General features: G+C 38.8%; 1 protein-coding gene across 6 annotated transcripts in view; it reads right to left on the bottom strand.

Annotated features, from left to right (window-relative positions):
* Positions 1-3,593: 3,593 nt before the first annotated feature.
* The window catches only part of ralgapb (Ral GTPase activating protein non-catalytic subunit beta), a 62,434-nt gene continuing 40,336 nt past the window's right edge, over positions 3,594-25,691 (bottom strand). For 5 of the 6 annotated variants that reach the window (XM_062978770.1, XM_062978765.1, XM_062978767.1 and 2 more), the window contains 13 exons: positions 23,701-23,852; positions 22,255-22,442; positions 20,282-20,388; positions 16,569-16,721; positions 15,784-15,993; positions 14,029-14,187; positions 13,292-13,457; positions 11,949-12,071; positions 10,373-10,509; positions 9,402-9,510; positions 9,136-9,214; positions 8,331-8,479; positions 3,594-7,935 (listed from right to left, as the gene is read on the bottom strand). In XM_062978770.1, the coding sequence (XP_062834840.1) occupies positions 7,742-7,935; positions 8,331-8,479; positions 9,136-9,214; positions 9,402-9,510; positions 10,373-10,509; positions 11,949-12,071; positions 13,292-13,457; positions 14,029-14,187; positions 15,784-15,993; positions 16,569-16,721; positions 20,282-20,388; positions 22,255-22,442; positions 23,701-23,852 (1,926 nt within the window). In that variant the 3' untranslated portion in view covers positions 3,594-7,741. The remainder of the gene's footprint in view (positions 7,936-8,330; positions 8,480-9,135; positions 9,215-9,401; positions 9,511-10,372; positions 10,510-11,948; positions 12,072-13,291; positions 13,458-14,028; positions 14,188-15,783; positions 15,994-16,568; positions 16,722-20,281; positions 20,389-22,254; positions 22,443-23,700; positions 23,853-25,691) is intronic. The other variant, XM_062978766.1, reaches the window with a different exon arrangement.

The raw sequence follows: 25,691 nt of genomic DNA, 5'->3' as shown, positions 1-25,691 counted from the left end.
AAGTTTTTTGTTTTAAAATCTGCTGTGTCATTATCACTTAGTACAAATAAGATGGAGTTTTAGGCTGGTCTCTTGGAGCCATTTTCCATTTCCTCATTATATATGTAAGGAAGCGTTTGTGCCAGCCATCCAAGCCTTTGTCTTTTCCATGGGCTTGGTGGTCTTGCTTCCCCTTCTCCCAGCAGCTCTGAAGGTCTTGGCTGAACCTCGAGATAAATTGGGGGAGGATTGGGCTGCTTATAAGGCATCTGCTCAGATGGGTCTGTTTCATCCTTGGGTGATGAACTCTCAAGTTGTGGTATATAAAGCCTGGGTGAAATGCCACTTCTTTGCATTAGACCTGGCCTTGAAATGAGGTAGGATAGTGTAACAGGAGCACCAAAACCAAGAAAAATACCCATTACTTTCCCATGTAATTTATAGCTTCCAGCAATAGAACTTGGGAGTCAACATTATGAGACACAGTGAAGCAACTGCTTCAAGTGGTAGTTTATGGTGTACACCAGTACCTTAGACCATTTCTCCTGAATCTGTAATTTTTCCTTATATTGAAAAATCTATGTGTGTTCTCCCGCTGCCCAACTGTGATGTGCCTCCTAAGTTAGCCTGCTGTCTTTAAATGCAGTTACCAATCAAATTATTTTTTGTAAATTGGACTAAGCATCTTGTCTTTTTCTTCGAGGTGAAAAATATATTGAGTCAACTGTGATAGGGTGCAGATGAGACCTGCCTCAGCAAATATTAATGCTTATGCAGAAGTATATGAGCATTTCCACAGATATTACATGGTTTCTTTGATCAAGGAACTGAAATAAACGAGTATATTACTGTTTATTTATGAATAGAGTGGGAAAAAGTGGTAGATAGGATAATTCAGAGAAATAGCTTCCATTAAGTACTTTTAGTCTATCTGTTGCTTTCAATAGAGAATAGCTGACAAGTTACATACAAGTTCCAGACAGTCTTCTCTTCAAATCCCAACCAGATCTAGATCAGCTTAGTTTCAGATAGGCTGGTGCACAATGTCTTCTTCAGTTTGAATACCAAGAAAATACATTATCTGTGGTTTTGATGCAGCAAGATGTGCAAGCATCTATAGATTTGCTGTGCTTAAAACTAACAAGCTGGAAAACCCCTTTAATAGCAATCCATGCTTTCTTGCCCAGAAATATATTTTGTTCCATTATGCCATGCATTATTCTATGATAAATAACCTATCTTCACAAGGGGGAAATGTAATGCTTTGAGAAACCTTTGGCCTTGTACTAGCATTGCCATCAATGAACAAGAGATTCAGAAACAAACCGAGGTGTCACATAACAGCAAAATCCAATACTGGAACAAGCTGCTTTCATGAACATGGTGTTGGGTGCATGCTGAGAATTCAAATGCAGAACTGCTGCATCTTGGCACTAAGGTTAGCAGAAATGAAGGAAAAACGGGGGTGAGCTATAGGAAGCATGGGAATCAATTTTGTCATTTGTGCTCCTAAGGCAACATCTGTGCTGCAAAGATGTGTTTTTAATGGCTTTGGCTCTATGAAGAACTAAAAAGCAGCATAGCACAGTAAGCCTTTCTCTAGTTATCCTTTCATGTGATACATATTATTCTCACTTCTAACACCTGGTAGAATTTAATTACACCTGTCTCTGTTTAGTGTGGATCGCAACAGTTGTACATGTAGGCAAAAAGTATTAAATAAACAAGCAGCAGAGAATCATGGATAGCCAAATTTTGACAGAATCATACAGATATTTATAGAGTGAGATACAAGTCTGGCTGTGCCTGTCCATCTGCAGAAGAGAGGAATGTCCTGGAATGTTCAGTGCTAGTAATTATAAAAGTTGGTTATGGACTATTGAAATGCAGGTATCTACAATGCTGTAAAGGACAGTGACTCACAGTAGCAGGAAACTACAAAAATAGTTTGAAGCATATGTGTGCAAAATAGTGAATTCCAGCATAGTAGTGGATTCTAGCCTAGTTTATCACATCCAAAATTTGACAAGTGTGAAAGAAATGTGAGACAAACTAAAGGCATTATATGAGTCTTCAGGTAATACTAATCAAACTGCTGTTATGATAAGGGTTGTGAATACAAAATTGTCTGACTCTTGATTTTTGAATGAGCATATGGACTCTTGCTGTGGATTCTTCAAGAAAACATCAACTTCCTGGAAAATCTCAGAGCTCATGTAACCCAGACTGTTTTTGGATAGTTTTCCAAAATATTACACTCCAAAACGAATGCCTTGTAAATTAAGGGAGAGGTGAGTTTGCAAGATCAGTTTGTAAGAATAGAATACCAAAACAGACAGAATTTAATGAAATGCATACCTAAAGCAAGGGCCTACAGACATAATATTGGCTACTGTGTTGAAGATGATTTGCATATCAAAGCCTCCTTTTCTGCTAGAACAAATGGGAAGAAAATTCATAAAGCAAAGTCCAAAGCCGAATAGCACCTAAAAGGGCAACGTTTTAAAGAAAACAGCTTTTAACTCTGAATACAAATCTCCTACTGATGTTAATGTTGGCCTGATTAATGAAAAACTGCTCCAGACTGCTGAACGTCAACATCACAATGCAATTTTTATTGACCATCGTGCTACTAGTCTACTCTAATTGCAGTTTGTTTGTGGATCTTGGTATACTGTAATTGTGATTGTTGCTGTTAATCTTGAAAATGCTGTGCAGGGGAGAGGCTCTGCTCTTGCAAACAAAACCTGTCCCTAACAGGAGAGGAAATTTTTACAAATTTCAGATGCCAAAAGTCTGGCTCTGGAAATCCTCCCCTATGAGGAGTGGCCCAGAAAACAGAATATCATGCAACAAAGCATTTGTGGTGAAATTAACATTGCCATCCCTCTTTACATCAGGTAAGACAGGCAGATCTGTTAAAATTTCAATGAAAAATATAATCTAAAGTAATTGTATGGAATATTTTGCTAGATAGCTATGCCAGCAGGGGTGGTGATAGCAATGGTGAAACGGGTGAGTACTGCAGCAAGGAATGGTGAAACGGGTGAGTACTGCAGCTGAGATGTTTGAGAACAAACCAGGCAGGTTTCTGTGCCATCTCCCTTCTGCTGCTACCCACTGCTTCAAAACTGCCAGAATAGAACAATGTAAGTACAGTACTATAGTGGATTCTTATCACAGATCCCTAATGCATAATGTAGCAGAGCAAAATGTGAGAGGTTGCCTCATTGGACAGGGGGAGGGGGGAATAATGTGAATATAAATATATAGATAATTCCGGCTTTAAAGATTAATTTGATAGAGCCATTCTTCATTTGCTCACAGCCTGTATCATCTCTCTAGCATGCCCTCCTCATTGAGCTCTCACTATTCCTGTATTTAATTGTCCTGTTACATTTTAGCCTTAGTGTAAATTCATAGCAAAATGAAAGATGCTGAAATGGGCATTGAGTAGTTCTTTTTCATTGTTAGCATTTTACCATGCTTGATGAGTGCAGTCCCACCACTTTGTTCATCTTTCTCTTGCTTCAGACATATCTGAATAAACCCTTTTCATCTATCCTTGCTTGTCTAGCCAATCTTAGCTCATAAACCGAGGACCACCAGCTTAATACATAAGAATATCTTTAAAATTTATTTGACTAGTTGTGTTGTGTTACATTCATTATCTGATGTGTTTTTTTCAGGGCAAAGGGTTGGCATAATTACAAACAAGTCTTTGTGCCTTCCCTAAGAGAGATAAAGTACTAGAGACAGAGGAACGTAGCTTCACATCTTTGTATTTACAGTCTGCCTTTACAACTTAATGCTAGGAATATTTACAGAAAATACAGTAAGAACAAAAAGATCATGTCTTGGCAACATACAGAACTTTATACACAATTGTACATGATTTCAAGCACATGGTATACAGCCACTTCCTTCTAAGCACACCTGCAGAATCCAGTTGTCCTTCAAAGAGATTTTCTTTGAAATGTGCAACTATCACTGAGCCAGTTGTATTTTTGTTCAGTTATTTGTGTTGAATTAGTCCTATAATCCTCCTTGGCTAAATATCCTGGACCCTGAAGGACAGCTGTAGACCCCCCTGCCAGGAAGTGACTATGAATAATGGGGAGCACAATCCTTAAGGCATTCCTATTCATTCCTCCTGAAATAAATAGGGCTCGTACTGAGGACTGGAAGTAAGCTTTGTTTCCTTCAATTGCTTTACAAATCTCTCCATACAAAACAACTGCTTTTCCTTACATGATTGCCTTCATCTCTCTTCTCATTTGAAATTTTTTGGTTTACATTTATATTATCCTTGAAGGATTTGCTTAAGAAAGGTGCTTTATATTTCTTAAATGGAAACTCTTTATTATAAAGATACTAAAATGGACACTTGTCATATCATAGTTCTGAAAAAGATGGCATTTTACTTCCTTGATTTATCATCAGCATAATACTCTTTTAAAGAGGACTGCAAGCATAACAATATTTATGATAGAAAGTGATTGGGTAAGTGTTCATAGCCCTATTGTCTCTCTTCAAGAGACGAAAATGAAAACAAAAAATACATAGTAATTAAAATAGCCAGACAAAATAATCAGATGAACCATCAATGTAAATGGTATGAAGCAAGTATGTTCTACAAACTTGATCATTTGAATTATCCTGCAGCATGCTATTCAAAACAAGAGCTGGAAATGTATAGAGTCCCCTGATGCTTCCTCTATGCCAGCCTTCTTCAACCTGGTGTCCTCTACAACTTTCCTGCTCCCTAGACTGAATGCCAGTGGCCATTTGGTCTTGAGAAGTGGGGACTTAACAGTGCAACACATTTGGAAAACACCAGGCCAAGGACTGCTTTATGTCTTATGAGTCTCATTTAACATAGTAAGAATCAATTTTTCAAATGCAACTGTGCTTAGAGAGGCCCAGACAAAACATTTTATTGCAGTCAAGTCGGTCAACAGCTCTGCACACATGAGACGAAGTTATCAGTGCATTTGGAAGCCTTCTCTTTTACATATGTATAAAACAGACAACCAGCATCTGTACAGAAAAATCACATCATATACAACATCTGGGAGAACACAGTGAAAGTGAGCCCTTACACCTTTCCATTAATTACTCAGTGCTTTTTGAAGAGATCACTGCTCAATTTACCTCCACATTTTTTGAACAGAGTCAAAAGTAGTAAACACATACAAATTTAGGATTCAATTCTGAATCCACCTGTGTGGTGGATATTTAAATATGTAAATACGTATTTGAAGTTAGGATAATGTGGATTTAGAACATCATTCCTAACTGAGAACTTATTGAAATATAGACTAAATTAAGGCTATTTCAAGCAAAGCATGAAGTCTGGTCAAGTCATGGAGAAACAGATGTGCATAATGGAAAGGAACACCTGGAGGAAAAGAAATCTACACAAGTAATCTTTGACGTCCTATCACAATTTTACAAATAGCATTTCTTCTTGAAGGCCAGATAATTAAATTTGAAAGGATATAGTTAATGACAATTTATTTATAGTCTTGAATAACTAATTTAGCCATGGCTATAGACCAGTTTAAAACCCCAATGTAGATTTAACAAATTCCCTTCCCACCTGTTTAACTTTAGCTAGTTTGGCAGATCATTGGTCATTATACAAACGAATGGCCTTGCAGTTACAGCTATGATGGCAATTCATTTTCCAATGCAAACACCAATGCAAAATGTATAAAGATAATGGTCTAAGCCAACACCCTTGTGATTTGTGTGTGTTATACAGCTAGCACACACATTCAAGTATTTTATAGGATACACAGGAAAGACTGGATTTAACAGAAAGCAAAGATTGTAAATGTTGTCATTAAGAGCAAGAGATCAGGCATTCACACTCTGATGCTATAAAGAAGTGGTTCTCAACCTGTGGGTCCCCAGATGTTTTGGCCTTCAACTCCCAGAAATCCTAACAGCTGGTAAACTGACTGGGATTTCTGGGAGTTGTAGGCCAAAACACTTGGGGACCCACAGGTTAAGAACCACTGCAATAAAGGTTATTCAAGCATAGAAACTTAAAATGCCATATTTATTAATTTTAGATATATAGAAAACAAAACAACATTACTATCACTGGGAGGGGGATGCTTTAGAAAACTGGCCATTTGCTCCTCAAGTAAAGATGGACAGTTTGTGCTGCATTAGAAGAGATTACAAAATTAAAACATAAACACTAACTAGTTACCTGCATATGTATCAATTCTGTCCAATATTAAAAGTTAACTATTCTCGCCCATTTATCAGCTTTGTTGCAGTTTATGTATACAGTATAGCTCTTTTTGAATCCTCTCCACACATCTCCACACATCAAACATGCAGCTTGATTTTATCAGCGTTTGCTAAATGTTCTGTTAAAGTAATATTTTTCTTTATGTGTAAATAACACTAAGAAAAAACTCCGTATCTAATTGTTTATTAAAAACCAGAACTAGATGTTAATGTGACTGTCACCATCAAAAACTTGCAGCTCTGCATTTATTGCTATTCTGCTCTCTTATAATACTCTGTAATACAGAACAAAGTAGCCAATGAAACAGAAATCATGGAAATGTAAAGGAGTATGACTTCATGTTTTATATTACTTAAGTGCTGCTGGGGAAGGGGGGACTGCTAAGTTTCCAGCTGTTTTGACCAAGAAATGACAACTCTTTTAACATCTACTTCAGACAGATATATTGCCAACTAATAAAAGAACAAACAAAGGATAAAACAATTTCACTGACACGACAGACTCAGATGATCATTTCAAGTACAAACCTCATGGCCTGACATTAGCTAACCATATTCTTCCAAGACTTAAGATTTTTAAATAAGTCCACCACTTTACTTACAGCAAATGGATGAAATGTGGGACTGGTAAGGGAGGTTCTGTTCAGTTCTTCAATGAATGTTTCTATCCCAATTATCTTTTGTTCAGGTTTCATAGTGGATGTTTGCAACTAGACTGCCATCATTACATGCCAAGATGGGACTTATTCCACAACCCCTACTTTATGAAAAGGGCTCTTGCTCCTCTTTCTAAAATGGGTGCATAAGATGGGATGCTGCTGGACAGGCACACACCTGTCCCAAACCAAGATTAACCTTGGTCCAAAGGTGCAGTCTACTCTTCTGCCTCCTCTGCCAACAGCTCAGGACAAGTACAGTGTGGCAGCATTTTCAAAGGTGAATACTGTAACAGGCTCACTGAACATACATCTTGGGTCTGCAGACAGAGAGAAGAAAAAGCCAAATGGAAACCGCTGTCTTAAAACTAAACAAAATGATACCAGGCTTGTTTACAAGTAGGAAATAAAAATAGACAAAACAGTCACACAATGTATTTCAGTTTCACGAGATGTGAAAGAATTTGCTCCTGAATCTTCTACAGATACCAAGTACAGACCTTCAGGTGTTAATCCTCTGTTCCAAATCAGGGACCCCATGGAAACACTGAAAACTACAAGGTGTGCAGTTAACCCTCTCTCTCCGCTATATATTCCTCTGCTCACTACTATATAATAAATGCTGACGAAAGCTTGTTTCTGCAGCAGTGATGGTGTGAAGCTGTAGTCAAAGGGCTTGCAGAGCAGGAGACTATAGTGTGTCTTCTTGGCTCCCTTGCAACAGAAGCAGAAGTCATGCTTAGGTTGTGGTAACTTTATACAGGAGATCCAAGATAAGGAAGGTATTCTCAATACTGTAGATACCAAGTTCTGATCTAACTGTTCAGAGTCAACATGGTCTAAGGATTGCAGTTGTTAAGTCCAACCTCCTGGAAAAGTGAAGTATAAAACTCTGGTTCCAGCTGTTTGTTCCTGTATTTATTGACAATGTCAGCTATTTTCTGTTTTCGACGGACATGAGGGGGATTGTATGAATCACTTTCCAGCCTTTTTCTTCGACAAATATTTATTACTGTTTGTCTCACTAAGAAACCTTAAATGGGAAAAAAGAATGAAGTTAATACCGGTTATTCCTTCCAGGACATTTATTAAAGGCTACTTGAGGTAACCATTCATCCACTTGCACACCAACCATGGTCTCTTCTTGACAATAGTACTGTAGCAGGGAGCCCCAAGGAAAGCCTCTCAGATCACCTATTTCACTGGAAAGTCTCCTGACAAAGATTTTTTTCAGAAAGGGAAGAAAGCTATTTTCATTTTCAGGCAGATAGATATGTGCTGAAATTGGAAAAAAAATAAGCATTTTGGATGCCCTCCGGAATCTTCCAGCTGTCATGACCACTTGCACAGGACCTGTGCCATTCATCACACTGCGTTCACACTTAATTGTGGTAAGTTAATTATCACTTGTTAATTTCAGAGACCTACCTAAAGCTCTCCTACTAACGATCATCCCATCCACCAGTGGGATGACCATGCTGAATTTCCCAGTAGCTCCTTGCACTTTTACCCTGAATAATCCTGTGTTTAGAGGATGGATGAAAATCACTGCAACTTCTTTTTCAGGAGTAGCGGATCTTCAAATACACAAAAAAGTAAATGAAGTCAATGAATATTTAAAGACAACAATACAGTAAATATTTTGGGTAGGCTTCAATTTTTAAAAAATACATCTTCTTCAATTGTTACCTTTCTAACCACCAACAGAAAGAGACAAGACTATGGCAACACCACAGAAATGGTAATGGAGATACAAAAGATATACTTAATTACTCCAAAAGTCAATAGACAACTGGTAATGACCTAAAGTGAGATGAATGCTCATGATGTGATGCTTAGCCACAAATTACTGAGTCATTACACATAAAAGAATCTCAAAGGATCATGAACTGCAACAGGTTCAGGAATATTAGGATAATGGCACACATTTACTGTTGTAACTGTTTCCTGGGTTTACTCCACGAGTAAAACATCTCTGCAATACTTGAAAGAAAGTGCTGTGCTGCTGTATTCCATGGTTATGATTCTCTTCCACAGCAATTTCCACCATCCCTGAAGTGCCAACACACCTCTCAGAGCTGCTGGAGCTAAAATCCACAAGCAAGTAAGCTTACATGTAGTGTGTCAGTGTATTGCCTCCAGGAGTGAAGGAAACAACGAAAGGTAATGTGTAACCCACATTTATAAGTGACCTACAAACAGTAAAATAAAAAAAAAACAGGGAAAGCCATACCTTAATGAAGTGCTGCTATTTGTTGTGGTTTCTACTCCAGTACTTGTCTCTGAAACCAAGTCAGAGAGGGGGAAGTTCTCTGCAACATAATGACATTCAACATAGGTTTAATTGTCAAGTGTGTTTTTGAGACGACAAGAACAGTTCTGAGAAAACTTACATAAATAGAAACAAATTACATTTCTGGTATTTAAGTCTAAGCATAATTGGACACAAAGCCACTTGCTCCAATCCAATCTATCCATCAGTAAATGTGATTCACATACCTATATCATCATAACGTTCAACCCAAACCACATACACCTTGGTTTCAGGTCCCAGAGGGGGAACAGCCCGGCCCTGTGGCAACTTCTTCGATCTGGAAGTTGGGCTGAGCTGTTGACAAAAAATCCCAAGAAGAAGCATTTGCTAAATGATAAAGTAACAATGTGCATTCAGTCTGCACTGTACAAACATTTCAAATCAAATCAACAACTCACTGTAGAAAAAAAATACATATTGCATTGTGGCAGGCCCAAGCTCAAACATTTCCCCAAGGATTTCTTTATCTTTGTTCCACATGCGTAGTATACATGAAATCATTACATTTACAATTTTCTGATCTCCCTTGGTTGGAGAATGTTCTTCAAAGCTTAAATAGCGTACCTTTCAACTCAAATCTAAAATGGTATGCAGGGCGAATGTGATGGAGCATGCTCTTATTCTCCTTCCCCACCGCAGCTATCAGAATGAAAACAGGTTCCAAAGGGTTTCTCAGCCCTCTGGAGAAAGTCTTTTTGAGGGGTAAACAGGGCACAGTGCTAGGAAAAGGGAGCTTCCCCTCCTCCTACATCTGCTGGAGCTTCCTATTGCCCCAGGAAAAATCTGGCATTGGATTGCAAATGAGACAATTTTACCATAAAACCTCAGAGAAACAACCTTGGATGAAGGACATGAACAGCATGATTGTATTGGGCTTAAAAACCTCACGAGGAAGTCCTTAGTTACTGCAGATAATCAAATATGTGCTCCTAAAAGCATTCTAATTTCTGAGTTAAATATTTTCACAATTAGTCTGCCACACAATCTATAATATTTAATTGCAGGGGCCATTCTGATTTTTTTTTACAGTGAGCTGCTCAGAGAACTTTATGCATAGAGCAGAATACAAATGTTAAAAATAAAATAAATGGATAAACAAGACCACTACTTGCATATACATTACAGCCCTCCTTTTATAAATACAGGATAAACTTGCCCTTTGAGAAGAGCTAAAATTATCTGTATGATTGGGGAAGAGCTCAAGTGTCAGCGCTGGCTGCTTTAGTATTCCAGGTAGGAGATCCATACTGGTGTCACTTTCCTGGTCTGAGGCATTGCTTTCCAGCGAATCTGCTAAAAGACAAAAGGGAGATGTTTCTGTCAGGAAATACCTGACTTACAATGCTTGCTTTGCAGGCAGAAGGTTTCACGTTCAATCTCTGGCATTTCCAGTACTGCCGGCTAAACTCTTGCCTGAAACCTCAGAAATCTGTTGTCAGTTAGGCATCTATAATAACGAACTAGATAGATCAGTGGTCCACCTCAATAGAAGAATGTCTGCTATGTTCTTACGTCGGCATATTTCTGCCAGCAAGAACTAATCAACAGCAAAACAATTTAAAAAATAACATTGCAATTAGGATAATTCAGTCTTTGCAGTTCCATACCAAATATATTTATCAGTCATATCCAGTTGCATTGTATTAATACAATTTTAATGCATATATAAAACATATAAACATAATTTATTATACCACAGTTAGCATCTATCCTAATTACATCAACTATAACCAGCAACATGTATTTAGGTTCTTTCTTTTTCTGCATCTTCCTTTTAATTAATAATGCTAGGGATTCAGTGCTTCTCCAGATATTCTAAAAGTTTATACCCACATTTACTAGAGTCTAACACGCCACAAACTCTAATGTGCACATCAATTTTCAAAACCTTGAAACAAAAAGGCATTTGCTGACGAATGGAATATCAATAGCAAAAGGTGCACTGCTTTTGTCATTTGGCTATTACAGTTGCTGCCTGCTTAGAATTTCTTCTTTAAAAACAAAAAATGTTAGAGCGCCAAAGCTTTCAGCAATGGAAAAGGAAACCTTGGGATGCATCTATGCTGTAGAATGAATCCACTTTAACTGCCTGGTTCAACACTATGGAGTCAAGGGGGCTGTAGTTTTATAAGGCTTGAACCTTCTCTACCAAAGAGTGTGGATGCCTCACCAAACTACAAATCCCAGGATGGATTACATAGCATTGAGCTATGACAATTAAATTATGGGTGACATCCCTTAAATAGGAGCTCCAGGTGCTCCTGAAGCAGCTTCCCCTATTGTTTTGGCTCAGCACCAAGATTACCATATAATGCAAATATAATGTGCACCCTAACTTTAGCAAGGCAATTTAGCTTAAAAAGGTGAGTAAATACAGTATTTGAAACCGCTCCAGGACTTTGGACAATCCTTATACGGATGTGTCACTTTAAAGTAAAAGTGGATAAATAGTAAGTACATACCAGGCAATCACTTAACATGACAAATGAAAAAAGAAAAGATAATCACAGGCAGCAAAAACATGCAGAGAAACCTGAAACCAATTTTGGTTCTCTACAACACATCTCTGAAGCGTGGTGTGTATGTGTGGGAAGGGTGATATACTGCAAAACAGAATTAGATATACACTAAATTGTATACAAACTGTTGCAATGCATAATGTATTCCTAATATAAACACTGAAATCTTTATATTGGTCATAGAATCAACAGACACAAACCCAGCATACTTACTTAAGGACTCCACAGGGGAGGGAACTACAAATGCTATCTCTGTAAGAGCATCTGCATAATAGAGTGCTTTTTTCTGTCCATTAAAGAGACTGGCCCCAATGTCTTCTGAAGAGATGATTTCATCTAAGAATGAAGGAAACGAAAATGAAAGGGAAGACGTTCATGTACTTGGCAAAAGAGTTTGGAAAGTTATGGTTTACAAGAATTATACTGTGTAACTTATTATGAAAGCCACCTGCTGCCAAATAAACTTATTACTGTTTTAAAAAGCTATATGTACTTCTGTATGTATCCCTGTGTGTAACTTACTTCTCATAGTCCCTTTTCAGGAAACAGAAAAGACGGTATAACATTTGAAAATATCCCCTCAAAATACCTCCTATGACATTTTGCTTCCACCAAAAATAATGAAAAAGTAATAAGAAAATATTATTCATTGCATGAGAAAAATATCTGTAAAGCAAACTGTTATAATACTATTGTCTTGAGAAGTAAACTGGGAAACTCGAGGTAAAATGCGACAGGCAATGTTGTTACTCATAAAACATTGCTTCCAAGGTCTGCAACAGGAGCTATATTTTTCTCATTTTCAAACTTACTATTAACTTCTAGGCCAGCATTCCAAAACCATGATAAATCATAGAGAGATCAAAATCCATACAAAGCAAAGCATTATAACAGGAATGGATAATAGCTGAAGACAAGGCGGCTGCATTGCTTTTAGGAGTTTTTAAAAAGGAGATTTTGATGTTTTAAAATGCTTTTTTGTCTTTGTATTGTTTTATTTAGTTTTTATTCGTTCATTGCTTTGGGAGACCTTATGGGTTGGGATCAGATACAGGAATACTTTAAATAAAGTAAAATAATCTCCCAAGGGACTTCAGAAAGCAAAATCCCCATATCTACACACAATTTTATAATTTATAAAACCATGTTGGAGGATGGTTTTCCTATTCCCAAGAGGGCTCTCTTTTACAACAGATAGTGACCTAAACATCTCCAGTGACTAAAATAGCCCAGGAATACTCCTCACTCTCCCACTTCACTCCTGGAGTCTTGACTCCAAGAAGAAAGCAACAACGTGAAGGTCTTCCTTTCAAAATTACACTGAAATGATGGTAGCAGCAAACATGTGGTCCTCTCATCTTTTCTAATGCAGCAAGTGTTCACTTCAAGGGGCATTTTAACCACTGAGATCTTGAACAGAGGATGTGTTCCAATATTGGAGGATCTGCATGAGCTAATTCTCAATTTTATCCTCCTCTGAAACATCAAAATCAAAAACATGTAAATGACAGAGAGTATTAAAGCAGAAAAAAAAACTCTGCAAAACAGCTTCGCACCTTGCTCAGATCCCTCATCATCACAGAAGCTGTTAATGGACCAGCTAGTTGAAACATGCCCTGTCCATCCAGGGTGCTTTCCGACATCAACTGACCATCCAAGAGAGAGCAAGAACTCTAGGAAGTGCGGCTGTACATTTCTGGAAGACTCTACATTCTTCAAAATCTGAAAGAAAGCAAGGAAGGAAGGAAGGCAGCCAAGCAGGAAGAAGACAAGCATTGCAAAAAGAACAGGAAGTTATATTAGTAATTTTACACTAAAACATTTCAAAAACCTTGAAAGTATTCATAAATGCTGTCCTGATGTACCAAGTTTTCTAGTTAGCACGGGAAAGAGAACTGTGTTGTACAAAGAGTTTATGTCAACTTAGAGAATTGTGAATGAATTATTTTGTGACAGTAATAATGAATATATCTCTTAAAAACAGCTCCAGAAAGAGCTTAAACTACATCTATAAATGGGCACAGAAATAGTTTCAGGTGAACTGAATTAATGTGTTACTTGGTTTAAAATTTTAAAAGCATTCTTATGAAAGAAAGGTCTGGCTGTTACTGTAATAAACATATAAACAGGTGAGGGCAGAACCTGGTGAAACTTTTGTGGCCAAATGAGTTCTGGGACACCACCATTAACAAGGCTTGAGGGTTTTTTATATCTCGTTACTGTTAGCATAATTGGGAGAAAGAGAGTAACTTAAGCAAGAATAATATAAATTATGAATGAGCACACCACTTACTTCTTGGCTTGTTTTTTGGCCTGCCTTCATATAGAAAATGAAAACTGTATCGAAAGGACGACATGGCAACAAATCCAAGTAACCAATGTCATCAAAAAAACCAGGCAAAGAAGAATCAAGTGCAATCAGGTGAGGAGGTAGTCTGCTGTTAGCAGGTTCCTAAGCAAACGAAGAAGACATACAAATATGGAATTGGTATTCAAACATATTACATATTCTATATAATCTCTATTTATAGTGTGATGAGCTAGTTAGGTTTATTAATATACAATGAACTTGATAAATCAGGTGCATGTACTAATGCTAGTTGATTGCAAGAGTATAATGCGGAAATCTTCCTGAAACTAAGTGGATTGGGGTCTGGTCAATCCCCGAATGAGAAACTATGTGGGTCCCATGCTATAAAAAGATGGGAGGTACAATAAGTAAATAAGTAAACAAACAAATAAATATTAATTAAGCTAGCAAGAATGTACAGGCCAAAGCACTATGCAATTGGAGAGAAATGATAGTTCATATACCAGAAAAATTATTCTTTCAGAACTTGAGTATAATAGTTATACAAATCAGTAACAACCCAAAAAGGAGGGGGGAAGGTTGCTGCTGCATTTTTGTGTGTCTGTGTTTTCAAGTCATCTGTTGACTTATGGCGACTCCAAATTTTAAAGGGTTTTATTAGGCAAGGAATACTAAGACATGGTTTTGTTCCCCTCCCTCTCAAAATACAACTTACAGCACCTTGTATTCTTTGGCAAGCTCTCAACCAAGTCCTCATGAACGCTGGCCTTCCTTAGTTTTCAAGATCAGACCAGATCTGGTGCTTTCAGGGCATTGGTGATGCTATAGTAATGCAGTCATTGTATTATTATTACAGTATAGTTCTGGCTATCCGACATAAAGGGGTGGGCCAAATGTTGGATAACCGGATCTGTTGAATCTTGCTGCAGGGGGGGAGGCCGGGGGCTCGATGAGGAGAGAAGCGGTGTTTCCCTCACCAAGCCCTGGGCTTCCTCCCTTGCTGCAAGGGGAAGCCGGGGGCTTGGCAAGGAGGCAGCAAGGCTTCAAGCCCGGTGCTTGGCAAGGAGGGAGGCGACTTTTCCCTCCTGGCAAGCACCCGGCTGCCTAGCAATGCACAGGGGGCCTCTCCAAGCACCTGGTGCTTGCCGGGAGGGAAAAGACTGTGCGGGTCGGTTCTCATCCCTCCCGGCAAGCGCCGGGCATCTGTGGGGAGGGGGCAAGCATCCAGCACCTCAGATAATACGGAGTGTCAGATAAGCGGAAGTCGGATAAGCTGAACTCTACTGTATTATGTTTATTTATACCTTCCGTTTTATCTCTCCTGAAAGAGACTTAAAGTGGCTTACAATTAAAATTATGACCACATAATTTAAAATATACAAATATGCAAACATTAAAACAGAATTAAACATAACAGTATTAAAATTTACAGTTAAAATCCATTAAATCATATACAAAACTAAAAATCATTGTATTAGACTTAAAGAATGCATTTGCAATTTTTATTAATATTTCATTAGTTTTGTTGCTACATATTGTTCCTATCTGCCTGCTTACAAGAAAAAGGACCAACAAAGTGAGCAAACTCTTTATGAAACTAACTTAAATAACACTGGTTAGTCTTATGTTTTTATCTTAAAGCCCTGCCTACTGCAGACTGTAAGTGTTAGAACTAATATTCAATAACAGTGGCCCTGATTTTAGTCATGTGTACAATTTCAAATGAAGCTGAGTCACCTTCAGTGCTTCTAGTGACAGAAATCCGAAGTGGGAGAGGAAGAGGCGGGCCGTCTGGAACTCCTGCGCAGGAGATGGAGGCTTACACTCCGTGACAGGATCGGGGAAGTTCTTCTTTCTCCAGTCTTCTTCCATCTGCTGATCTATAGACTTCTCATAAAGAACTTGCTTATCCATACCAATTCTCAGTTTCTCATGCTTCTCCTCCAGCTGAAACATATATAAAAGCCTCATTTCAGACATGCTGAATGCAATCCTAGCCTAAGAAGAATGGTAGCAGCAACTCTGATAAGCTAAATGGCAGCAAATCTGACTGCCAGAAAATGTTGTTGCTGCTTGTTCCATCTTTTTACCTAATACAACTACTAGATTACAAGAGATTAAGCCACCTACTGTTCCACACCTGCACTGTGGCACTCCAAAGTCAATGGCTGATACCAATGAACAGCTGCAAGGAATGCTGACTGAACAGACTGACCAGCTGACCTTTCACCTACAGAGGATATGGCAGGAACAAGAACAATAGCATACTCTACTGCAATCTGGTACTAACTTCCTTCAAAACATCTGCTCCAGCAATGCTCTGCTTCATCTGTATGTCTAGCATGCAGGGAATGTCAATAGATAGGAATGTTCAGACACACACAGTGCATCAGGCTCCTTCTTTTTCTGAGATGTAAAAACAGTAAAAGTTGCTAAAAATCCATGTCCCTATCCCTCATTGAAACATATTTTTTTCTTACATAAAACACAGATAATAAACCAAAATACCATAAACCTTTTACCTCCTCAGTAACTATTTCGTGCAAGTCTGGGATGCTCAGGTCTGCTTTCACAAAAGGAATCTTGTCTACTTCCTCTGGAAATGGACGGTGTTTCACACTATATTTCAAACCAACATCATTCTTAGGTGCAGGACGAGGCTCTGGAACAAATGTCTGTTTTAAGAAATTAAAAATAAGTATTGTGAATGTGAAATGTTACACAATAATGCAAATGTAACAATTTAATGTTGAAGCAGATCCCTGGGTGGGGTAGAGGTGCAGTGATTGACTAAGACACAGCAATTCTTCTGAACTATTACTGAACCAACACTTTAAGAATCAATGATAGCAGTTTCTTTAATGGTTTATTTCATCCCAAATTAAAGATCCCACTTCTGGTTGTTAGTTTCTATCAGCAACCAAACTGATGTGTTTTGTACCAAACTCAATATCACAATGCTTTTTCAGGGCAGACACATAAATGTATATGCATGGATATTCTTATGTTTGTATATACTTTCAAACACGGATGTTAGCTTTAATCTTCTTTATTTATTTATTGCAATATTTCTACCCCACCCTTCTCACCCAATAAGGGGACTCAGGGCGGCTTACAAATATAAAGCACACATATAAAAATTACAATAACATTTCAATTCAATTTAAACTAAAGTTACATTAAAACATTCATAAAATACACATATAGATGTACATTTAGGCGCGTTTAGAATCCGAACTGGGTCTGTCATTATATCCTGAGACATATAGTTATAGTTGATGCTGCTACTATTGTTCAAAGGCCTGGTCCCACAGCCAAGTCCTAATTCTTTGATGGAAGAATAGGAGAGGGGGAGCCTGCCTGATTTCACTTGGGAGGGCGTTCCATAGGCGGAGAGCCACCACTGAAAAGGCCCTGTCTCTCATCCCCTCCAGCCACATTTGTGAGGCTGGCGGGACCGAAAGCAGGGCCTCCCTTGAAGATCTTAAATTACCTGGTGGGTCATAGCGGGAGACACGTTCAGACAAGTAAGCTGGGCTGGAACCATTTAGAGCTTTATAGGCTAAAGCCAGCACTTTGAATTGTGCTTGGTAGCTGATCAGCAGCCAGTGGAGCTGGCGTAACACAGGAGTAGCACGCTCCCTGTACGCTGCTACGGTTATCAACCTGGGTGCCTCACGTTGGACTAACTGAAGCTTCCAAACAGTCTTCAAAGGCAGCCCCACATAGAGTGCATTGCAGTAGTCTAATTGGGATGTAATAAGAGCATAGACCACTGTGGCAAAGTCCGGCTTCCCAAGGTACGGGTGCAGCTGGCACACGAATTTTAACTGTGTGAAGGCTCCCCTAGCCACCGTTGATACCTGGGGCTCCAGGCTCAACGACAAGTCTAGGATCACCCCCAGACTGTGAACCTGCGCCTTCGGGGGGGGGGGGGGTGACCTCATCCAGCACAGGTGTAATCCAATAATCTGTTCGGCCTTCCGACTGACCAGGAGGACCTCTGTCTTGTCTGGATTCAATTTCAATTTGTTGGCCCTCATCCAGTCCGACACAGCTGCCAAGCACCAGTTCAGAACCTGGACTGCCTCCTCAGTGACAGGTGGGAAGGAGTGACAGAGTTGGACATCATCTGCATAGAGATGACACCGCACTCCAAAACTCCTGATGATCTCTCCCAGCGGCTTCATGTAAATATTAAACAACATGGGGGACAGTACGGAACCCTGCGGGACCCCACAAGACAATGGTTGTGGGCCCAAGCAGGTGTCCCCCAATGACACCATCTGGGACCGGCCCTCCAGGAATGAGTGGAGCCACTGCAGAACAGTACCTCCAAGCCCCATCCTCGTGAGGCATTCCAGAAGGATACCGTGGTCAACGGTATCGAAGGCTGCTGTGAGGTCCAGCAAAACACACTCCCTATCCAGCTCCCGGCATGGATCATCGACTAAGGCGACCAAGGATGTCTTGGTACCATGCCCCGGCCTAAAGCCAGACTCTGCCAGATCTAGAAAATTAGTGTCCTTCAAGAATCTCTGGAGTTGCAAGGCAATCACATGTTCCATGACCTTGCACAAATAGGGGAGATTGGAAATAGGCTGAAAGTTGACGAATTGAGTAGGGTCCAGTGACGGCTTCTTCAACATCGGTTTGAACACAGCCATTTTTAGGCTTGCTGGAAACTTGCCATCCCGGAGGGAGGCATTCACCACCACCTTCACCACTCGGCCAAACCCCCTCTGGCTTCCTTCACCAGCCAGGCAGGGGTCTAAGATGCATGTGGTTGGTCTCGCCTCTCCAAGGATCTTGTCCACATCCTCAAGCTCAACCAATTTAAAGGGTGCAACTCCTAATTCTAAACCATATGGAAGAAAATTTTAAAAATCCTATGGCAGCTATATAGTTTGGTTTACACCTTTGTTTTACAGCAGCATACAATAAGCCTTCCACTTTTGTGGTGCATAAGGGCGCAAGTCCCCCACAAAAGTGAAAAAAGCTAGAATGTAAAAACAACTATTTTTTTACCTCTCTAGGAATCTCTAGGGTCCTCCAGGGTGATTATAATCAACTTTCAGTAAAATTTGACCACAGAATTACTTTGGAGGATGTAAAGATTCCCAAAGAGAACATCTTAATCAAATCTGCAACAAAAGTCGAACCCACAAATGTGGAGGTCCAACTGAAATTAGTTCTTCCAAAATAATATCAGCAACAAATATTGGCAGATTTTACTGCACATTATGAAACCTTTCAGAACAAGGATGAGTGGTACTCCCATATGCATCTGAAAAGTAGTAATAGAAGAGCTAAGCCAATGGGGAAGATTTTACTTTCGGTTGCACCCACTTGATGCTTTTTGGCACAATATGGCAATTATTACACAAAAATTCCAGTTTATGTTGTTAGTGGGGTTATTGTACACCACTTCGGTGAGGTTTGCAAAAAAAGAAGTATATAAAAACTACAGCAACAGAAAAAACACGCAAAAGAAAAGGATTCTTTATTCAGCCCTTTTCAGTGAATTAAATTAGCCACCTTCATTGCCCGTTATGGAAAGAAGCAGGACTGGAATTATCAATGCTTCACTAAGTCTACTTAGAAACAGAAATAAATGAGTACTATAAGGAATAAAGCGGTAGTTCTTAATCTGTGGGTCCCTAGGTGTTTTGGCCTACAACTCCCAGAAATCCCAGCCAGTTTACCAGCTGTTAGATTTTCTGGGAGTTGAAGGCCAAAACATCTGGGGACCCACAGGTTGAGAACCACTGGAGTAAAGGAATACAGTGTTCCCTCACTTATCACTGGGGTTAGGTTCCAGGACCACCCGCAATAAGTGAAAATCCGCGAAGTAGGGACACTATATTTATTTTAATATTTATACATTATTTTAGTCGTTATTTTAAGTCTTTATCAACCAATTGTGTATTGATAAATAGCCTCCTTCTCCTCCCGTTGCCGCTTGGGCTCCTTTTATCTCCCTTTGGCTTCTCTTTCCTCCCTTCCTTAGGCTGTAAATTGTAATTTTTATTATTTATAATAGTCTTTTAGAGTTTATTAAAAAACCGCGAAACAGCAAATCCGTGAAAAGTGAACTGCGAAGTAGTGAGGGAACACTGTAACTCATTGCATCAAGTATCATATCATATTTCCACTATTCTGGACATCAGAGAGCTATTTGGAGATGCACATTTAAACTTAGCAAAAAAATGTCATGCTGAGCTTTTATAAAGACCTTTTGGTTTGCTTTGGCTCCTCTTGGCAAAAGGCAGAGCTGCTGGGCCCATGCGTGCCTTCCAGACATCCCACGAATCAGAATTGTGACTGAAGGGAAAAAATCATCTGGAGAAGAAATACAATTGCATGAACCATCTTTTAACATACTGATACTGAGAAATTAAACATGAAACTGAACAATTTAAGGGGAAAATGTATATTCTATTACCAACAGATCTACAAAGTCATTACACTAGTTGATCTGCAAATTAAGAGCATAAGCCTGCCTTTCATGTTTGCCAGAAGTAAGGCATGGACTCCTTCCTTGAAGGCTTTTGAAACAGAGGCTGGATGTAAATCCATCAGAGCTACTTTTCCTGCATGGCAAGGGGTTGGACTGGATGGTCCACGTGGTCTTTTCCAACTTTATGATTCTATGGTTTATAAGCAGAAGACTAAGGAGTATGACTACAAAAGCTGCAGTGAGAGTAATAACAGAACATAGACCCCAGATGTGTTTAACTAGTTTGAATACTTGGCAGTGTAACTCAAGAAATGTTCAGCTGCTTTTTCAAATAAATTCAATCATACTAACGGTTCTGGTAACATCATACCAAAGATTGATATAAACCAGAACCATGTGTACTTAGACCAAATGCCTATCTAGTCCACTATTGCCCTCTGTTTCCCCAGCAGCCAATGAGATGCCTCTGAGAAATCTGCAAACAGGCCTTAAGGACAAGTGCAACCTCTGTCTCCTTCCACAGCTATGGATATTCAGGTGCGTATTGCCTTTCGATGCTGGAATAATACATAGTAGGCATGACAAATGGCTTCTTTCTTTTTCTTCTAAATTCTCATCAAATTCCTTTTCTTTCAGTAAGCTCCTAGTGAGCCGTTTATTTTTAAGTAAGTTGCACAGAAGTGAATAACACTTGCCTTTGAGCAGATTTATACAAGGCTGCACTGAACACTACCTTACTCAGTTATCCAAGCTACTATATCGTATTAACACCCAGATATCCTACAGGTCTGCACAAAAACCATCAAGTATGCCTTGCTGGTATCACTTCTTCTGACGGTAAAGGGAAAACATGGCAAGTTTATTCTACAGAGGGCTTGGTTTAAAGATGAAAAATAAAGAGCCATAGTTGCCAACATTCACTATGAACATCATTCCAGCTTTTACTTTCAAAAGAAAAACAATGCTAAAACATGCATTTGAAAATTTTCAGTGGTTCTCCCTATTATATACACACGGACATACTGCATATTCATATTTCTTTACATTTTAATTGAGGAATGCTCTTTCTAGAGACTCATTGTGTTCTGTTGGCCTTTAATGATTTATTTGACCCATGAGTCATCATTGTATTTACCACTGCTCTTTTGTTAGTCTTGAATAAGTTTTAATTATTGCTTAGTTCAGAATTGGTTTATACCGTTTTAATTGAATATTTTAACATTTGTGTTGAAAACTTCCTTCCAGCTCCTGGGAAGTAGATATATACATATACATATCAAAACAACAACCATCTAACTAGATATTAATCTACAGAGTTGCAATACCAAAGATTCCACTATCACAGAATTCCATCTAGAAGCAACATGAATGTTTTAAGTGTTAACACACGTTTTAGAAATCCCACGCAGTATGGACAAATACCTGACAGGGTTTTGTGTAACTAGTTCCTGGATGGATTCAGATGATCATATCATGGTTTAATTATCTTTGCATTAAAATACTTTAACTCAGGAAATCAAGAAGTCATTAGAATCAAAAGCTACAGATGTCAGTTTGAGAACAAGCCAAAATACCAAACTAATTCAGATCAAGATAGGATTGTGTTCACTGGACCATTGTGTCTGATGGTTTCTACAAGAGTTTTATACCAACTGAAAGTTCTGTAAAATGCAGCATATAAATACTGCAGCTGTTCTGATATCTGACACACACAGACATCAGAGAAAGCATAAAATGGATTTACTCACTTTGCTCATTTCCGAGAGGTTGTTCCAACATTGCAAGGATGACACTGTTGTCCAGGACAAAGTAGCGAAAGCTGAATTTGTTTATGGAAGGCAGGCGGGAATATTTGATTAAGGTGGTCTCATTCACTAAGCTACAAGGGGAGGCAGGACCACTGGGCGAAGGAAAAGCTCCAAGTATTTGCATGATGCTACAAACCAAAATAATACTGGCTTAGTCAAAATGCGCATAGCAGAAAAATCCATTATTACAGTGCTGAAGATATTATTATTATTATTATTATTATTATTATTATTATTATTATTATTATTATTATTATTAACCCTATTTATATCATGCCATTCTCTACCCTGACTCAAGGTAGCTTAAAAATGGCAATAATTCAATTCCTTAAAATACATACAAAACATTAGCTTAAAGATAAATTAAATTAAAAAATACACGTTAAACATTTAAAAACATTGCATTCAAAATTAAAATCACACCAGAATTGTAGTCCAAGGCCATTCCGTAGTCATTGTACAAGATAGGAAGAGTTAACTCTAGGGTAACTTGTCACATATGCTAGTATTGTAAGTAGTTATACAATCTACAGTTCCTAAAACACATAATCAAACAAATGAGTTTATAAAAAACAGAGAAACAGGAGTCTGGCTTAAATGGAAAGTATTTGAGGAAAAATAGACATAAACATTAATTTTTCAAAGAAAAGTTCTTAATACTATTACACCTTAAGAAAATAAGCATACTGAGCAACTTGGTTAAGGAGAATTAGAACTGCTAGATCAGGCCTGCAAAACTTGTGAGTAGGAAGGGGCAAAAATTAGATAGGCTACACCTCTTGGGGCCGTAAATAGGTTTTTAGCACCTCACTTTCCAAGTAAGATATAAATAATAATTAATTAGGATTGTTGTTATTGTTATTGTTGTTGTGTGCCTTAGTTTTAGACTAAGGACAACCCTAAGGTGGCCCTATCACAGGTTTTCTTGTAAAGGAAAGGGAATTTGCCTTTGTTTTTCTCAGAGACTGAGAGTGTGACTTGCTTAGCCACTCAGTGCGTTCAGAGCTATAGTCTAAGGTTAAAAGCATTAAACTACGCTTTCCGAATGCTGAATTATTTCCCTCTCTTTTTCCTACCTACCTTTCTTTCTTCCTTTTCTCCCTCTCTCCCTCCCTCCCTCCCTCTCTTTTTTCCCCTTCATTCCCCACTCCCTTCTCTTCTTTCCCAGGGGCAGCTAGGGTTACAGGGACAAAGGAAAACAGCTGGGGCAGGGGGCAGAGGCCACACCAATTGCTTTGCGGGCTGCATGTGGCATGCAGGCTGTATGTTGTGTAGGCCTGTGCTAGAGTAACAAAGGCTAGCTAATGGCTATCACTGTTCTGACCTAAACATTTTAGCATCTCTTCACTACCAGACAACTGAATTATTTTCAGTAACTTTCCATACCACGTCAGGGTAGCTTCAGCTGCATCCTTTACCCTCATGGAAGCAGGATTTGGCTCCTTGTCCCCTTTGTACTTGATCTCTTGTTCACTATTTCTGGATTTACTTCCTGAGATACCCAATTCCACAATCTCCAACACTTCTTTTAAACAGTCCTAGAGGTAAGGAACCATACCAAAGAGTTGTTAATTCCCTGCAACTACATGCAAGTGCAGCATAAATAAATCAAAAAGGCTAAAATATCTGTGTGCAACTTTTGTACAAGCTTCACCAGATATGCTTCCACATTATAACCAGCCTGTATCACTAATAACCGTAATTTCTTCAGACCATTCTTCAATTGAAAACTTCACATTTATTTATATATGCTACTTCTTATTAGCTTATAAGTGTAGAGCCATTGTATTATCAAGGGCTGAGACAACTGATTCACTAACATCACTGCTAAAAAATAGAATATGAAAATCCAAAGGAAAAAATGCTATATTAAAAACTACAGTGATTCAAGACAGATTTACTCCAAAGCTCAGGCACAGGAGAGAAGAGATCACAGAGTACAATAGTGGTATCAGACATAAGGATCTGAAGCTATATCAGGCCTGACGTGGGGTAGGGCAAGGTGGCTCAAGCTATCTGCAAATACACATTGTTTTGGTGGTGGGTGCTGTGAACTACTGTCAAGTCTACTTTGACTAATGGTGATCCTATGATTGATAGTCATCCCAGTCAACCAATCATCAGCAACCTTTACAGACTCAGGGATGTGGCTTCCTTGATTGAGTTTATCCATCTTTTATGGAGTTTTCCTCTTTTTGTACTGCTTTCTCCAAGCACATTGGTCTTTCCTTGTGAGTCAATCTTATCATGGTATGTCCAAAGTACAACAGCCTCTGTTTAATCACCTTGCCTTATAGGAAGAATTCAGGCTTATGTAATTTCAGAACCCACTTAAGTCTTTCTTGCAGTCCAAGGTATCTGCAGAACTCTTTTCTTTTCTAGGATCACATTGAGCCATGGTGGCATAATGGGTTAAGCCGTTGTGCTGGCTGGACTGCTGACCTGAAGGTTGCCAGTTCAAATCCACGAGATGGGGTGAGTTCCCATTTGTCAGCTCTAGCTTGCGTGGACATGAGGGAAGCCTCCCAGCCAGATGGTAACATATCCAGGTGTCCTTTGGGCATCGTCTCTGTAGATGGCCAAATTTCTCACACCAGAAGCAACTTGCAGTATGTTCTCAAGTCGCTTCTGACATGATAAAAAATTCAAATGAGTTGATTTTTCTCAGCTTCTTCACTGTCCAACTTTCATTACCATACATACAAATTGGAAACACAATGGTATGGACCGACCTGACTTTAAGCATTCAATTATATATCTTTACACTGTCTGGTTCCTTCATAGCTTCCAAGTTGTAGTCTTATGATATCTTGGCTGCAGTCCTCATTTTGATTAATGACTGATTTAAGGTATAGGAAATCTTTAATTATGTCAATATCTTCATTGTTTACCCTAAAGTAATATAAATCATCTGTGGTCATAATTGTTGTTTTTTTTAATGTTTAACTGTAAACCTGCCTTTGCACTTTTTTCCTTGACTTTCTTCAGTAATCATTCTATGTCTTTGCTATATTCTGTTAGTAATATGGTGTTAGCTGTGTATTTTAATTGTTGATGTTCCTTCTTCCAATTTATATTGGAAGAAGAAAACTCCTTTTTCAGAGTTTAATCCAGCTTTGTATTTTATATGTTCAGCATACAAGTTAAACAGATGGGTGATAAAATGGAACTCTGTCTGATCCTTGCCAATTAGAAACCACTCTGCTTCTCCCCATCCTGTACGAACAGTGGGATCTCTTGTCCTGAGTATAGGTTATGCATTAGGATAATCAAAGAATGAGGCACATCCATTTCTTTAAGAGGAATCAATCCATAGCTTTTCGTGATCTACACAATCAAAGGCTCCTTTCAAACTTATTTGAGAGCTAATGCCTGCA

This window comes from Anolis carolinensis, chromosome 4 (genome assembly GCF_035594765.1).
Source record: "Anolis carolinensis isolate JA03-04 chromosome 4, rAnoCar3.1.pri, whole genome shotgun sequence".
NCBI lineage: Eukaryota > Metazoa > Chordata > Lepidosauria > Squamata > Dactyloidae > Anolis > Anolis carolinensis.
This window is presented reverse-complemented; position numbering and strand designations above follow the sequence as displayed.